General features: G+C 38.1%; 1 protein-coding gene across 1 annotated transcript; it reads right to left on the reverse strand.

The window, feature by feature from the left end:
* Positions 1 to 3,365: 3,365 nt before the first annotated feature.
* LOC135159746 (uncharacterized) lies at positions 3,366 to 14,016 on the reverse strand. The gene is made up of 4 exons (XM_064115754.1): positions 13,959 to 14,016; positions 9,404 to 9,647; positions 8,218 to 8,576; positions 3,366 to 6,004 (listed from the first exon to the last, which is right to left on the reverse strand). The coding sequence occupies exons 1-4, from the start codon at positions 14,014 to 14,016 to the stop codon at positions 5,169 to 5,171; spliced, it is 1,497 nt and encodes a 498-aa protein (XP_063971824.1). The 3' UTR covers positions 3,366 to 5,168.
* Between the last annotated feature and the right edge of the window lie 4,608 nt (positions 14,017 to 18,624).

An 18,624-nucleotide genomic window follows, 5' to 3' on the forward strand; every position in this document is an offset into this window, starting at 1 on the left:
CCTTCTGGTACCATCTCGTACTTTCCCGTTTGTTCAGAAATTCAGTACAACTGTTCCTATCTCAATTATGGCCAGGACATAACGGCCGAAGAAGGCTCTCCGCCTCGATCCTTGAGTTTCAGAGAGACTACCAATGGGAAATTGTCTGATCATAACCTGGAGGCTACCTTTAGCTATGTCGAAAATTTATTGGGAGACTTTATTAATATTCTCACGTGAGGTGGTGTGACACTTGTCACTTAACCTCCTCCTTCTGAAATACGAAATGTTCCTGATTTCTCCCACCGAGTAGAGTCAAGGCTGAGTAGGCCGAGAGAATCGTGGGGGTGTAGAGCCAACCCCTTGACTGAGCTCAAGGCCACGATGGGTCCCCTACTCCTTATTGTGGAACAGGCCCTTCGTTCAGACACTTAGGCTAAAAGGGCAGATCGACTTTAGACGCGGAAAAGATACATTTAAGTTCTTAGAAATATTTCTATGTCTACACGGTGTGAATAGAAATTTCTATATTATAATCTTATAACATTGGTGTTTGTGTTCGATCATTTAATTTAAAAATCCCGCTCTTGTGAAGCAAAGTGGTTTTACACTCCGCGTCGAGAATTTTTCAGGTTCGATTGAGAAATTGACTGATAGGTAACTCACTCCGATCAGTCAATTTTAATCTTGAAATTGAAACAATGACCTCCCTCATATAAACAGAGTTGAAGGAGGGGAAACGACCGTATGTCTGTTATTGGATTGAAAAGCAGAGAATTTCAGAGGGTGATCTTACAATGAATAAGAACGTAATACATCCAGCTTCAAGGTTTTCATGATTATCTGGTAGTTTTTAAATATATTTCTGGAAAAAACACCTACCTTGTCCAGAACTTGTCGTATTCAAAAAAGTACAAACATTTCCTAACTTCAGGCGTAAGATTTTGTCATCATTGGTCAATGTATTGAAGGCGGGAAATTCAAATAAGTCGCGTGGAGCGCCCATTCGTTCCCGTGCCTTATTATTCGATGAGGAAAGGATTGAAAATTTTAAAATTACATAATTCTGAAGTCAAAATAGCCGCCTCAGATAATACGATAGTAAAACTAAGCCGAACGGGTTATTGTAATATCAGGATTACAATTTCTATAGATGAAATCAACATTCGAATAGACAAAATTGGTGGCTAGGGTTAACCTTCAACTAAGTAAAACAGTGAATGAATAATTCTTTTGTCGTTTTCCAATCATGTTCATTGATGTTTCAGACTAGCATCGATGTGTTTTTCTTCTAAGAATAATGTGATAAATTCCTTTAGCCATAAATTGCCTTATCCGACGAGCCATCGTTTTCTCGGAACTAACGTCAAGTCACCGATAAGCAGATGTCGAAGATGATGAGGAATTGCGTCATCAAGTTCTCCATAATCACCGTCGTAATGCAAGTGACCGAGAACATCCTATTTGGTACATCAGCAGAACTGTTGAACTGGAAAAAAATTTGCTCCCTCGATTTCCTCTGAAAACGGCAGCATGCTACCTTGTATACAGATAAATAACTTATGACAATAGTGTTATTGATGGTGTTCAACAGAAGTAGCGTCTTAATGAATTGATGCTGTAAATACGTCATCCAGGATGCACATGATTTCAATGACGAAGATGATTATCGTTACATTCAGAACAACCTTATGAAAAGCTATTCATAAATTATCAGGAATAAAATAAAATAACGTTGAATAATCATTTTTCATGGTAGCGGAAGCGTTGATCTTGTTGCTTGGCGTTAATTGAAATATAAAACGCGACCTCAGGACTGTTCCGGCACAGAGAATTTTTTTTTTTTAACAAGTATGCCCAATCAATTAGATTAAACATTCTTTTCGTGCAGAGACTTTGAATCATTAAGTTTGTCTATTAATTGCTGCATTGACTAGACAAAACTGGAAAATTAATAATGACTAAAGTGTGGCCTTTACACAGAATATTACAAATGCATGATTTTACGGCGACCCTACTCATTTGTCATATAATAATTTCCCGACATAATTTACAGACAATAATTTTCTTATAGTAATTTGTCTCTCAAAAAGTCCCTCTGCGAGAAAATTCCTGTAATGGCAATTTCCCTGCGGCACTTTTCGGAAAGAAAATTAGTTTGCAAAATTTTTTTTAACAATAGGGAATGATGAAACTTTGGGTGATATATAGAGAGAGATTGGCACCACATAATTGATTATTAGTGGCCTCAAGTGGTTATATTTTGCTTTGATAATTGTTGTTCTATGCGAGCGTACGAGACCGGACGCGCGCTGTAATGATACCAAATTTCAAAATTAAATTGACTGTAAATTCAAATTAGCAGTCTCAGACAGCTGTGAATCTCTGAGCAATCAGCTTGGCAGATTTTGGAGATATCGATAATATCAATGTTTGTCCTTTTTTCAATAGTATTTAAGAATATCATCTGACGGGCCTTTAGTTCATGTGTAACAGGGGAATAATAAACTCATTATCATGCCATTGAAATTCGTTCAATCTGTTGAATGTGGCGAACGACTGATTTTAAATAATTTTATGTAGTGCTTGCACTCAGATAAGAAGAATATAATTTGGAGATGTACTGAATACAATAAGACCAAATATACTGGTGGGATATATACCACATTAACTGACAAAAATAGTAATGACTTTTTTGGTATTTTATTTCTATGTATTCATTTGGGTTGAAAGTACTCTATTAGCTGGTGGTTTGAAAAACATTAAAAAATCTAGTTACGTAAGAAATTTGATGAGGAGCATGTTTCGTTTAGATAATATTACTCTATCACGATCACAGTTATCGATAAATGGTAACGCACCACATGGCGAGATAGTCCACCCTCGATAATTCTTTATATGTACATACATATATCCTATCACGGAAAGAATTCTCAGATAAATTATGTCTTTTTGTCTTTCAAACATGTTCTGTGTGGAACTTTCTCTGTCTCTAAACATTCCCATGACAGGATCGTTCAAACAATTGGATTATTTGTGCCGATATGACAGGCAACTCGAGCGAAACAAATAATTACAATATTCGTGTTGTACGTTGATAAATTAATGTAAATTAATATTGTTTTGTCGTTCATTCAGTGAATATATGGATTAGCACCCCCATTTTTCAGAGATTTCATTTGCACCATAAAATTAGGGTGGGTGCATGGACTATACAGCTGGCTGTCGTGAACTATCGCCCGTCACGACTAATATCGATCGCAATTCCGCGAAAGCGACACTTGAAAACGCTACCCCCTCCCCCTCCCCCCCGCCACTTTCAGCTCCGATTTCCCGGAATTTAGAGGGTCTACTGGTAATATGCATGTGGAGAGGGGATTCGTTTTAGAGGTTGTTCTTTGGATTTAGTGTATTAAGATGGGGATAAGTGAGTACGTGACACGCTGAAGGGTAAAGTTTAAGGAAAACTTCCAGGACTCGAGGCGTGCGAATGTAGAAACTTGGAATTCCCTGAAATGGCAAAAGTTAATCGAAGAACAGTTATGTAGCGTCTAGTGTAGGGAGACTGGTAATCAACGAAAAATGAAAAACTTGGCAAACGGTTGCATCGAATTTTTCATTATTGATGGAAATATATTTGCATATTATTGGTTAATCGAATCATCATCTTTACGATGGGAAATATCGTTCAACGAAATTGTCTTTTCTTATGAATTCCATTGTCCAATTGTTGGTTCTTCAATTTTCTAAAGGGAAAAGCAATTGCGCTTGGATTATACCCATATCACTGTCACTTGAAGTGGCTTTTTAAAGAAACGCTTGATAACACGGATCGTTTAAAGTACCCGTTCAATGGAAACCGAATTTTCTACCACGCTTTTTCTCATGAGTAGACATTTTGGATTCCATCATAAAAGTGAGCTTAAAAAATTCAGATTTTTTTAAAGCTTCTTCAAACAGCCGTTTTTTTATTGATGATCTATGTGCAGGGTATCAGAAGATTAGCCATTTCATCTTACCCTCCCCCACGCTGACTTTGGCAGACCATCATTTGCCATGTTATCTACACAGCCAGTAATATTCCGTAAAAATTAAGGAACTCCCTGTTCGCTCACCGATTACGGAAGCTACTGAGAAATTTTACGTGACAGTATCGTAATTTTCACAATCGCTTTAGCCGAAAATTACGGAATTTTCGGGAAAAAAGCCTTGGCCGATGGAATCTCTGCGCGGTTCATAGTCCCAGAGAACATGATCGAAGTCCTCGCTCAGATAATTACATCTACAAACGGCAGAATAAATAAATCTTCTGTACTTCAGGGAAACGGCCAGATGCTAACGATTTCAGCCAACTCTATTAACCCCTGAGATAGTTCGACGAGGTGGTTTGCAATGCTAATTTCGTATCCCTTTATTCAGAATACCATATCACAAACAGGTACGAAATCGAATCACTCAATAGTGGGATGGAGTTGTTCACTCAATCAAGCACTAGCCGATCTCTGTTCAATGAATCGACTAGTAATCGAATAGCCGTCGATTATTGACTGCGTTCAACGAACGATCGACTGCCTATCGACCAGCATCTCACCATACCACGATCGATCATCACTTTGCCATTGCATGACGACCGACCAACCATTGACCAACTGCTCAAGTCGATATCCAATGGACTAGCCATCGAGTAGCCATCGGACCATCTGCCCAGAATCAAAGGCGGAAAAGTTGTTAACAGTCAAACTATCTTATCTCGGCTTAGCATTTGACTACTGATGTTGATATGGAAAGTGTATGAGCTTCAATTAAATAAAAATCCTAGCCACGAACAGCCATTCTTTATATGTCTCCCTTTCTAGCAAATTAATGAAGTATACACGCGACCCTAAAATTACATGAGTTACGCGGTCATTCTTTTACTGCTTTTTCCGTATTACATCTCCAAAGAAAGCTCGCATATTTCATACCAATATGTTTCTAACATTATTGTAATAATCTATTGTTTTAATGAGAGTTCTGTGCAGATGATACTTTGAATCAAACGAACAAGCACTCCATGGAACTGAGAAAATGTACATTTGTAATTAGCAACTCGTACAAATAATCATTTATATCTCTGATCACTGGACTGATTTAGATAAATTCATCGCGTCCGTCATCTTCATGGCTAATTACCTATAAAAAATTGATATTTAAATATCGAAAATACTAGAAACTGTATCAGTAACGTCTGTGAAGAACTGATCGATAGGATGTCTTCTGCTATTCTTCATGTTTGTCCTCGACTGATTCTTGGAACTTCCCAGGCCGTTTCGTATAAACTCCCTAGGAATATTCTGCCGCTCACCAGTAGGAAATTTAACGAACGAGACAAGACCAGTATTAGCTGTTCCATGAGCACTTGCTGTTCCCACTGATGTGCTATGAACCTGTCCCCTAGAGTCCTGTCCTCGATTGGCAGTGAGCGAGGTACCTTGAGAATACCCATTACCGACTGATGATGCAGAAATTGCGCCAGAGCTGAAGCTGCCTTGAGTCTGCCCTCTAGAATTCTGATCAACAGCTGCCGCTGCACCTTGAGCATGACTGTGAGCATTTCCTGAGCTCTCCGCATAGTTTGTAGACCATGAAGAGGGTTCTCTAGCGGATCCTACCTGACTCTGAGACGATGACTGACTAAAAGAAAACCCGTCCGATGAACTGGAAGCGGCTGAGGATGAAGCAGAAACGGCGGATATTTGGAGTGAAGGATTGAACTCATGTTGTTGGGACCACTCTTGCGGACTTGGGCCCGTTAATGGATCCTGTATCCATTGATCCCGTCTGCTGGGAAACTTCACTTGGGGTCTTGGAGCTCGAAAGGGTCGATAATGACGAGTGGGTGGGTGATGTTCGGTTATCAGGAGCGATGGATGCTGCGAGGTGAATCTGTCATCACTGACGCTCACGTGAAGCCGCAGCGGGGGAGGATTTTTAGGGCGAGCGTTGATCTTGACGACTGGATCATTAGTCGAGGGAGTATACAGACCTAATTTCAACAATTTGTAATCATTAATTACGGTGGCAACTAATAAATGCGGAAAAATCTAAAGTATTATAACAAGGAGGAAATATACTATTATGTAATATTTAGTTTGTACTCGAAATTTAGGGATTGATAGATGTACTCCAATGCTTTATCGATCAAAGAGAATGAGAAGGCGTATAAATAATATGTGCAACTGTTTCGTGACATGAAGAGTATTCAGCCCCCACCCAAAAAGAAAACATACATTAGTAACCCGACTTATTTCCCTCGTCAGAATGCCCGCGCTGTAATTCCCATGTAATAAAATCCTTTTAATGACTTCTGCCTTCAAAACGTTTTCCGGAACATAATTCCCATGACCAAAATCCCTCTGTGGCAGAAATTTCCAAAAAAACAAGTCCTTCAGTCAAGGGCCTATCGACCAGCGCTCGATCATCGATTGATTAATCTTCACCGAGACATTGATTAAATATCACTAGCTATTGACCATGTGCTCAAGTCAATTCCCAATCGGTTAACCATCGAGCAACCATTGAACAGTTCATTACTTAAAACTGCCATTATATTGCAACTAAAATACTTTTTCGATAGTTACCAAACCCTATTATCCCCCTTCATTGATGTTTTTGCATAGGCTGTTGATGATGTTTGATTCTAATAAAACGATTATTTCAACTGTTCATTTCCGTTCGCACTTTATGATCACGGGATCCGATCTCTAACCAGGCCTTAAGATGAGACGTGTAAAGGTATCGACTTCAATCCCAAACCTTTGAATTGACATTCTTTAAAATTCAATTCGATGAAAATTGATTTTCAGTTGGTTTTTCATAACAACTAACATGTGTTACAACAAAAAGCTTTCATTACCGTCTAATTCAAAATATTTCCTCCACTTTTTGAATGAAGTTATTTAAAATTAAAAAATCTTGGATTCTCTCAAATAGCTGCCTCGCACATAAATTATTCCTATTGACGCTTTTCCTCTAAATGAGGGAAACCGACCGTTCGTAAAAAAGGGTTATTCCGGGAAATTTCTAATTTTCAAGTTTATGAGCAGACGAAATGTCTAAACTTCTCTAACATAACACGTGCTGCAGCCATAAAACCCTCGCAGAATCCTCCATCTGAGGTGGTGTCAAGACGTGTGCGCACACAACATTCAGAAAGAAATTTTCTCTTGCCAAATAAATTTACATACCACTAGTAAATCTATTTAAATATGCCAAGTAAATATGCTTGTAGTTAGTAAATATTCCTAGCACTCGAAATTTTTATCTCAGTACCAACAGGGCCTCAGTCCTTGCCGACTAACCCTTTCGGACCCGGCACCGACCAACAAGAAAATGGCAAAATAAAAATTTTCATTCTCTTTCAACTAGCTTTCAATTAAAATGAACACAATACAAGAAACATCCAACTGAAAATGTTAGACTCCGTTCTTGAAAATTCATGAGTTGAAGGAACAAGGATAAAGGGAAGAGAAGCATCCTGCAATCGACTTTCAACACTAGTGGAGAGAGTATCCTTTCAACACTTGTCATATAATCGAGATGGTTCTTACCGTAAACGGAACTTAATGTCAATTAGGAGTAATTAGACATAGGAAAATAAGAGTGTCATGATCAACGAAACATATAGATGTAGAATAGAACGGAATTTGTTGCAGTTTATGTAAAGTTAATGATGAAAATAGATAAGGAAAAATGTGCGTGAATGTGTTAAAAAATTCCAAATTCTAAACTTTTAACGCCACTCGGAAGCTAGAGTGCGAGAAACAGAGAGTAAAGCCTAGGTAGCCGGCTATACGGTATTCCCGAGATATATTTTAAATAATAGCCGTAAGACATTTTCTATGGTATTTTAGTTATGACAATCCAACTGTATACAACTGTATATCGTAGATATTAATCTGTCAGAGACCAGCGATGATAATTAATTTAAACTTTGCATAAGAATAAATTGATAAAATGTGAATTGAAAGAACGGTGAGTCACCCCACCATATTTTTATCCTTTTCTTCTCGTTACTTGTCTCTCCTACAAAATTATAGGTGTTTCTTGGAATATCACTAAGGGGTTTGACCTGCTCCGTGCGTAGGGACTCATTCTTCTCATTCTCATTGAAATACAGCAAACTTCATGCTATCTACTTGATAATCAATTTGATTATCCATCAGATAATTGATGCACAATCAATGAAGAAAGCATTACCTCCTATATCATAGTTGGGGCCAATATTCGTCCAAGAGGGTTTTTCACCTCGATTAGTCTGGCGACGTTTCGCTCCATCAGCACCAAACTCAACCCCATTTCCCACCACTGAAGATGTCCCAGATGTTGCTGAGGAGTAAGCGTTACCTACACTCGAATGAGCCCCACTGTTCGCCTGATTATTGACAACATTTCCATGAGCCCCAGCATTCGCTTGACCTAGTGCAAAGGAATTACTCTCAGCCTGAGAATGTCCTCCGAATACCGGATGATTTAAATTGAACGCATTTGCATCCGAGGCAGATATTCCCGAGAGTCCTGCAGAGAAAGAGCTGGATTGACTGGCAGATATTCCGGAGCTTAAATGAAAATGGTAAAGAGAATAAGAGTCAGCAAATTCTTCTTATCTTGTAAATTAGTGAGAGACCTAATACTCTTATTTAAATATTAGATAACTGGAAAGAATAGTTACATCACACATTTTTTATGAAGGGTCGGCGTTAGACGGAGGAGATGAGATTTTTTTTCTGGAAATTGGTTGACACTAGTTCCGCAATTTTTTTATATATTTCATCGAAATTTGTCGAAAATTGAAGCCACGATATAATAACTTTAAGAAAAATTTTGATAACCATTCAATATTGGTCATCTATTTTTATGAAATTATCATGGAAAGAAATGATATAGATGAAAATGAGCTTCTGTATTTGAAGTAGCTCTGCCCTTTCAGTAAATTCAAAAAGATTATTAAAAATTACAAAGATTAATAAAATCTCAATTTTTGATCATTAGACGTAAAAAAAATTAAAGGAATTCGTTGACAATTCATGAAAGATAATCCACCGTTTGAGAATCAAATTGTATTATATGTTTATAACGAGGAAATATAAAATATATCAGTACTTTGGGAAATGTAATTTAGATAATATTGACAGTGTCTGAATTTTTCAGAATTCTATTCATGCATCTAGAGAGAGAGAGAGAGAGAGAGAGATATGTCATTACTTTCTGGTAGACCATATGTTGTTGTAGTATTCTCATATGAGAATACGTGTGTATCAATCTAGAGAATGAGAACCAGCACTTGTACTAAGCACTAGAGGACTATCAAAGCTTGAGATGACTGGAGAGGAAAGAAGAAAAGAAAAACGATCGAGGTTTCTGGTCTCCCTCGTCAATCGCTCACCCAACATGACCGAAGTCCCCTGAACTGCTACTCTGGCTCTGGGATAGACTGATACCATCCTTGGTACTACCGACACTCAAGGAATGAGCATTACTCCCGCCAGCACTCAGGGAGAAACTCGCCGAGAATGGTAGAAATCTTCCTTGGGATGAATTTTCATTCTTCGGTGAGGCTGCCTCTGGCGTTAATTCCGGTGGTGTATTCCACCTCCTCTCGGTTTCATCATTAAAGTACACGCCATCCTCTGTGGACATTCAATGCTTGGGGGTTACGATAAATATGAAGAAGTGATGAATATGCCAATGCAATAGTTGCTTCGTCACCCATTAGAATAAAAAAAATATTCAAAGAAACATATTTTTGTAGTACGAGAAACGCAGAAGAAATATCAGTTCACCTGAGGAAGATATGTTGAGGGAACCTGCGATAAAAATGCTTCATGAAATATTGATTTTCGTTGAGAAGTTTGGAGAAAAGTCCTACCTCCCGTCATCCATCAAAAATTCGTATTTTATTTTTTTAAAAAGAGGGGATTTCTAGCCGTTGAACAACTACAACAGATCTTCAAACATCGACGATCTACCGAGAATCCCAATCCCAAATTTTGACTGTCTTTTTCTCAAAATTCTGTCACGAAATTTCTCTAACGACAATGCCTTCTATTTATTTTATAGGACATAGAGAGAAGTTCAAGTTGAAGAGAGTTTTCCAAATTAATATGGACTGTTTCTCATCCAGGGAAGCTCGAAGATCACTGCGCAAGGATATTGTTCATGGCTAGTAGTGCCCTAGGTGTTGTTACACGAGTGGCATTATCGTTCCCGCAGAAGCTCCATTTGGATGACAAAGTTATGGCAGAGTATGAAGTTGGAGAGTTTGGGACTGAGAGAACATTTTTTTTTTATGGATTCGGCACTTTCCAAATAGTTACCAATATTTGAGGATCATTTTTTGAAATGTGATATCATTGTCGCTAGTATTTTGGTATTTTTATAAGAGCAAGAATTTCTGACTTTTAACGTCACACAGTTTTGCTGGACAGCGTCTCTGGGGCAGCGGACATGTGAGATTGAAATATTTGCAGACCTACACGCACTAGGATATTGTCTAAAAATTATGTACTGATTAATTATTCATGTTAGGATATCAGAGCACAGAATCTTCATTGGTGCATGAAACATACGTGGCAAATATTCTTGACATCCCCAAGGAAACAGTTTTCAGAAAGAACTCTCTTACGATCAGCTGTACTCTAAACCCGAGAGCGATTTAATCTGAAACGTGTGCTGAAATTCCGAGAGAGACTCTACCTTCTAGAGTCCTAAACTTCCCGGTAGGTACCTCAGTGAGGATTTTGCAGCGTTTAATCTCAGGATAACCTTTCGTCGTTGAAGATATGCCTGCTTCGTGCTAACAAGGACTATTTCATAAAATGTTTCATTCCTCTACGAGATTTATCTAGCCACTTGCATCGATATTCCAATATTTTACGTAAGTTATAAGCCAGAAGCCATTCCATCCAATTCTTCTGTAGATAGGAGAGAATAATTCTGAAAATGTTAATCAATTTTTGGTGTACTGCCAAAAAAATGTAGAAAAAAGTTATTAATAAAACTTGATGGAGTTGTTGGCGATTATGGCGATTGTGAATATAAAATTTTTACACAAAATAAAAAACTAATCAGATAAAAAATAACAATGACGTCGTAGAGACGGTGGTGAGTTCCGAAGGTCGAGCCAGAGTTGCGGTGGACCATACCAATCGTCCCAAGCGAAAGGCGTCCAATGGTCGACTGACCCTGGAATGATAACAGCGAGCTAATATCGCTGCCTACTATCAACCCAATATATTTCTACGAGATGTCAATCCGAGTTAATATTACATGTCTGGCCGAAAGCAGGCTTAATCTCGCACACGATAACGCATATGATCATTCCTGGCACTTGCCCAATTCTTCCGTGAACCTCAAAAGAGCTTCCGAGACATTCGCTCAACTGTCAATTGAGCCGTAATGATATTCATCAATCTCTGCTCGATGCAAAATGAGTTGTCTGGGACTACTGGATCTCACAGGTCCTAACGAGGCACCCTCTTGGTAGCTTGTTGACTTAAGACCCAGTAACTGAGAATAAATCAAAGACACAGTCCAACATATGCACTGCAGTGGAAATCCATTGGTGAAATAATCGTGTGGTGTGGTGTGGCTAAAGTGTGTGTCTGTCTACGCGGCCATATTGGAAATGACTATGTCATCGAAGAGTAAGAGCATAAACGAAATGAACGAACCCCCGTTGTCAGAAACCGGGGTTGGTCATCTTCCCCAGATAGCCTTGTCATGGTTCGAGCTATGAATAAAAATTAGCTTCAAAACATTCTTCGGTGAGGAGGTGCTGGAGAGTGAATTATAAAATCACCATAATCGTAAAAGGTTGTTTTTATAATTCTGCACTGAATGATAAATCTCCGGATCGCTTACTGGACATAGTACCTTACTATTATCCTATACTAGAAATGGAGAACCGAAAGAGGAATGAAGGAGGTATTGGAAAATTCGAATCTCCAATAACCGGATGCTTCGCGGCTTTGACGAATGCATCTCAAAATATAGTTACGCTTCATGTATTCCGCCAATGTGCCTCGAACCTTATGGTGGTCAAATTATTCAAAATAGCGCCCCACTCCAAGAGTCACAATCTCCACAAAATATGTTAACAATATAACGAATTTAGTGTGTTTCATTATGAAGTATTGGGAGGTCAATATAATCATATAAACCACAGCATTCTGAATGGTACCTCGCTTTATCCTCAATCTCATTAGATATTTTTGATAATAAGTTTCGGAAAATGGAGCATTGAGTAGCAGTTTTTACTGCTATGAAGCCCTAAATATCGTAAAATCCTACAGCTTGATGACAGGTCTGGGTTTTTTCCAGGCAAGACTAACTCTGAAGTGATAGTCAGCGAATCGTATAGCAGTAAGACAAGAACCCGCGTCTGTTGCATCTCGTGAAACGGGCTTGCAGCTGTCTTTGTTTTTTCCGTGCAATGGCTTTGGAGATTATGTGTCCATGTTGTTATAAACTACAACTCAATTACGAGAGGATCGACAATATCGCTATTAAATGTTTCATGTGGTTATTCCCAGAGGGTTCGCTTTAACGAAAAGTTTATTATTCATCACGAACTTTACCCTTCAACTCTAATCGATTACGTGGCTTGGAAGACAGAAATCCGTGGATGGATGGAGTGCCGAGAGATGATAGTCTAGAATATCTTTAGATTATTTAATATTGGAATATCGTCCAACGAAAGAGATGGACGGGAACTTATTTGAATTTTTCTGGTTGCTATTTTCATGATTTTAAAACTGCTTCGGTCTCAAGTTGGAAAATAAAAGTATATAAATTACTCTAGCTACACGAGTCATCGGCCAACTTCATGTCTAAGCCTTTTTCATGTATATATTGTACATACATATATTATGTGTTACAGTTTCCAACCCTTTGTCCCACTATTGCACACATCATCAGATGACTATCTCACAATAGATTAATTTCTACATGTTATTTCCATAGCGTCTCGATCATTACAAACACCGGGACTCGAGATAAATGTTATCTCTCCTTATCCCTCACAAAATTCTCGGATGATTCTAGAACCTTCGATAAATGAAGGTATTTCATCTGGTGCGCTACACAACACCACAGAGAGTCTAATGAATTCTTTCGATGCAAACACATCCTGCCAACGAATATATATATTTAATTCAATGATACGACACTGAGTCATAATTTACTACCCGCATCCAAATCGTCACATTACTTTCAGTTTTCAGTCGATAGTATGCCGATTTGGATTTTTTTTTTGAAAAAAATGCAGTAAATTTGTGGTACCGAAAAGAAAATTTCACCATAGGAAATTGTGATTCTCCCATTTTATTACACCCTTTTGAAAGATATGTCATTATTGAATTTTGTCTGCAGCTATTTCTGCAGAGAGAATTATATGGTCGAAAATAGTCATTGTGCGCGCGTTCCATTATAGTTGATGAAATGCGAATAAAAGGGCAAAAGAAATATTGTAAAAAGAAATTTTTTTACCGTTCCTAATTGTTACATAACTATTCAAGTCGCTGGTATACTATTATTTTCTAATACGAATTATTCAGGAAACACATATGCACATATGCATTATTTCACTAGTCCTAAATGTCTGGAATATTATAGCAAAGTTGGGTTTTATTACATACGTTGTATGTAATACAACGTGCGAGAATGTTTTGTTTTTCGCGGAATTCAAATATAAAATTCATGTAAAATTGAATGTTATAGTAAATTGAAGGAAAATAGAAGTAGTCGAACGGTTACAAAATTTCGATTGCACTTCCATTCTTGAGTCAATCCGCCTCAAGCTGTGTAGCAAACTCAATTACGACAAATCAACAATTCCACAAATCACTCAAACTTTTCTCACGCTGACACAATAGCTGCAATCTCTAATTACACAATCCACAGAAGATTTTTTGCGAATGTTACACTGAATATCTCCTTACCTGCGTCTGTTATACTCGTCAAGATGAGCAAAAAAACCACTATTCTATGCCACGCCATTACTGAACACATTCTGATCGGAGAACGACGTGCTACCGCCCTTTTTTAACAAGTAAATTCGACCTTAGGAGATTCATTAGGATGCGCAAAGTGTTCCAGGCTATTGCTTCTTCGGTTTTACCCGTACGTTTATTCGACACACTCATCGATGAGCAATTACATAACACTTAAATTTTTTCACCGTCTTTGTAGATTTTTATCGGGGAAAAGTTATTTGGTGAATATAGACTCTGACGCTCTTCCCAAAAATTAGAATAAACAGTTTTTGCCATGTTTGGGGAATTTCATGCGCTTAGAGGACGGATTTTGTGAATATTCGTTATCGTTGTCTCCTCAAAATTTTCATTCTTCTGAGAGTTCACAGGAATCGAACTTACGGCTCCAGAGGAGTGATATGTTGCTGTTTCAATTGAACTATCGGTAGTCGGTGTGGCTCCATGTCATAATATCCGAAATAAGAATATCCGAGTCAAAATATCTTGGAGAAAATAGCGATAGAAATAATATCCACGAAACAAATATCTGGTCGAAATTGCTCTTCAAAACAGGGATTTAATGATGTTGCAATTTAATTATACATACCCAGGTAAGAAAAACCAAGGCTGACGATCGAAACAGACCTGTACACGTCTTGCTTAGACAAGCCGGCGTATGACAAGCCTGAAACAGACCTGACCCCATCGTCAGAAACGGGCTTGAATCGAGGGCTAGTGATGATCCAATTCTCGAGGGTCATTTCAAGCCTGGCTAGGGCTCTGAACTTTGAGGCTGAAATTATCAAGGCTTTACAAAGGCTGAATCAGTCCTCATTTTTCCCTGCTCTTTAGTTATTTATTTTTTATTTATATTAATAAGTATTAACCCTTATGGAATATTGACGACAAGGATGAGCGATGCAAGGTACCTTATTCTCAAGATATGAGTGAAATTTCCTCGATTAAGAGATTGATTTCGGATTACCTTCTTAACAATAAAATAATGTACTTATTTTTCCTCTCTTGCATTCCGATGGTAAATTTTGCTAATAAATAAATTCCATCTCATTGGTATCATTACCGTCAATTATCTTTGTAAATGACAGCAGTCATGGACCCAAAATTCCTTCAAAGTGACTTTGCAATTGTTTCACATATTTTGCAGCTGTCCACTATTATAAATATTGGGCCAACGTGTGTCAAACGACACTATCTGTGAACGAAAGTCAGGCTTAGATCAGCCTTAGAACGAGCCTGGCAGAACCCTCGTTAATAAGGCTGTGGAGCCTTCATAAATCTTAATTTGGGCCTTATTCCAGCCATCGCAATTTGATTTTACTATGCTTCGTTGAGGCCTCTCGTTCCCAGCCTGAATTCGGGTTATCATTTGCAAGGCTGGATGAGGCCTTATCCACGTGTGAATCCCAAGCCTGAGTAAGCATTTGTGAGCCTTGTTTCAAGGCTTGATGAGCCCGGTTTCCATCGTCAATTCCTACTTGGGTGGGTAACGTCATGAGAAAATGCGCATTGATCGCTGGAGTCTAGGAAGACTTACCACGTGACGACTGCTAGCATTGTGGTTGCGAAGAGGTCGATTGCGAAGGTGCCCAGAGATTTGAAACCCCTCTATAAGTTGAACAAAACGATATTAGATTAGAGGACGATCAGAGGACTTTGTTCCACCGTCGTTTCCGATGTACGTAACTAGCCATCTGTTGTAGGGAGCCTACAACAGGGAGTCACCGACAGATTTTATCCTTAGGGTAGTTTAAGGGTCAATCCGGAAGCGATCGGACAATTACGACGATCAATCGATTAATGCCGTCCATAAGGTGTTGAAAAAATCGTTTTGAGGGTAACAGCTCGACTACAAATAAAAAAACTTTATTACCATCATCTACCCGTTAAGCTACTTGGCATAGACAGCTGAGTTTTCTAATCAGTCAAAGCGGGGTGCCAACTTCACCCAGCTCATGAATGGTCGGTCCACAATGAGATGCGATATATCTCATGGAGAACCTAAAATTCACATGTTAGTCATTCATGGAGAGTCTTCAGTCGCCCGAAAACTGGACTCTCTCTTTACGATGTTTACCTAATTTATTACCAGGTACGTTCACATCGTAATCAATGAGAAGTTAACTGTTCTGTGTCATGCGGAGAGAAAAATACGTGATAATCTCGTTGAAGATCTCAGTAAAAATTAGTGTGCTAGCTACGAACACGATGACGTGTCAGGGGATACGCTGGTAATCGAAATATAACACTCCTACACGAAAGGAAAAATACTGAAAAGAGGACGTGAGATGTTTCGTAGAATTTACCGCTAGAAACGCAAACGTGGGGCGAAAGGCGAAATGAGAAAAAGTACTGCACGAGAAGGAAAATTTATGAATCAGTTGCGTAAAATTTACTGCAGCGTTTTTTTCTTAATCTCAACGAGATTTGACCTCACGACTTTTGGCGTGTCAGGCAAGCATCTTACCCGTACACCAGAGGTTTATTATTGTTACTATGTCGATCGTCACGACAACACACTAGAAATGAGTCAACTCGGCAGCCGGGGTCATGTGTTTGGAACCATAAAAAATACAGGTCTCGTCACGTAAAATTCACCAGAAATTGTAACGAATTTTTAACAATAACGTCTGAAAATTAATTTCATGTGATAATTTGAATTGCCCGTTGCTCAGCATCGAGCAAGATAAACTTCATAAATGCATTTTCCATACTAATTGCATGGAGCTGCCTAAACGTAGTGCAAGACAGAGACCCCGCTATAATATCTCTTAGAAAATAAGCATTTTCGACAAATAATATATATACATATATATATATACGCCTGTAACGCCCAAAGCATCATCACTCCTATTCTGACCACTCTAGCAGATAGTTCTCTAGAATATAGTACTCAGTTGTAACGTGGATCCCTTTTGAAAAATTGTAATACTTTCATTAAAATGAAGGAAATTTCAGAAAGTGAATTATTTCAATCGTGGAATGCAACATATTATTGAACTCTAATTTTCTAAGACTTGTAGATTAGCACATGATACATGGATTTTTCCATAAAACCACGAAATTTCATTTTCTGATTAAAATCTTTCGTAAGAGACGGGAACTGTTCACTGAAATTAGGGTAAAAACGTTAAAATTTTCATATTTAAGAGAAAATACTGAGAAATTTCGACAGTGTCAATTAGTACAATTCGATGAAATTTCAATAACTGGCAACAACCATGATTTTTTAAGTATGAGGTCAAAAATGTGGATATTTCCATCGCTAGAGAGAAGACCCACTGAGACGAATACTTAGAGAAAAAAAAAAATAATCCCTGCACTAGTTTTTGCGTTGGTAACTCATGGCCTACTCTCAAATATGTAGAACCTCACGGCCTCTCAACAGTCCATTTCCCAAATCCACAAGAGATATGTTTTTATTTCCAAAAACATCTGATGGAATTCTACACTCAGCGAAGGGTTGGTTTGAATGGTTTGATTTCTATTAAAAGCACTTGGTATGTGTGAGCAAAAATTAAAAGTATGCCCATAGCTGTTTTCTATCCACGTCAGTATTCCATAGTGTTGCTCAGATCAACATTTAAATATTTAGGATACTTTGTGACAGAAGAAATAGCGAGGAATGAATGAACAAGGGCCTTTGGTCAAATAGCTCGAGCATGAAAACTTTGATTGCTAAGAGTCAGTTGTTCTGGGGGGATCATAGGAGAAAGATATATGTAGAATGTGTGAAATTGATGACGAATGAATGAGTGAGTTCTTTGTCGTTTTAACTTTAGTGGACGTTAAGCTTTGTTTAGACGTTAGGATTTTAATGTAATTTATGTGTTTGTTTAATATAAGGAATGCGAGGAAATGGACATATTTCAAGTTCTAAGGATTTTTTCTAGAATAATGGTGAGTGGTGTCCGGCCATGTGGGATCACTCATAGGACAGACCCTGCATTGTCGAAGGACTCAGGGAAGAAAACTAATGATAAAAAAAGGGATAAAAAAGCAGTGCATTTTCGGGTGTGAGCTGTGGTATGAGTTTAGTTGTTAGTTTCAGTCATGACTTGACCGTTAACCAGTGAGGATACTCTTCTCATACTCCTAATATAATTTTGAGTGTTTTACTTTTATAATACTCTGTAACTTTCGTAAAATAAACTAATTATAATCCCTTCATTTTATATTGATCCTACATATACTTACCTACATAAAAGTTAAAGTTCATGGCGGAATCATTTTGCTATCATTTAACAATCTCTATCTATAATCGAATAGTTTCCATAATCATATTTACCCCTGAATGCGCGATAAGGAAACACAAAATTCTTTTATGGGCATTGGGTGTAACATTGGGTATAATGCCACATTTCTAAATTGGAAAACGATCCTTTATTGTCCTGCCTAGTCGGGCTTTAAACTTCACTATCATCGAAAAAGATATTAGGGCTCTTGTACTTTAATCTACTATTACATCATTCCGTGCAGTAAATGGCGAATTAGGCGCTGACGCGTACGTTATTCACTTTTTACACCGGTAGTTATGCAAAGTGTCGTATATGTATGTGTCGTGTATACCAAGTGCTGGTGATACAGATATCTCATTCGAGTGGTTACAAATCTC

The sequence above is a fragment of the Diachasmimorpha longicaudata genome, chromosome 2 (assembly GCF_034640455.1).
Source record: "Diachasmimorpha longicaudata isolate KC_UGA_2023 chromosome 2, iyDiaLong2, whole genome shotgun sequence".
NCBI classification, from domain to species: Eukaryota; Metazoa; Arthropoda; class Insecta; order Hymenoptera; family Braconidae; genus Diachasmimorpha; species Diachasmimorpha longicaudata.

What these genes read in the sequence shown, in the direction of transcription:
- LOC135159746 (XM_064115754.1), bottom strand. Translation starts at nt 14,016, where the DNA reads ATGGCGTGGCATAGAATAGTGGTTTTTTTGCTCATCTTGACGAGTATA. An exon ending in GACGAGTATAACAGACGCAG is followed by an intron (nt 9,648 to 13,958) that starts GTAAGGAGATAT and finishes GAATGTCCACAG; the next exon opens with AGGATGGCGTGTACTTTAAT. An exon ending in GGGGACTTCGGTCATGTTGG is followed by an intron (nt 8,577 to 9,403) that starts GTGAGCGATTGA and finishes TTTTCATTTAAG; the next exon opens with CTCCGGAATATCTGCCAGTC.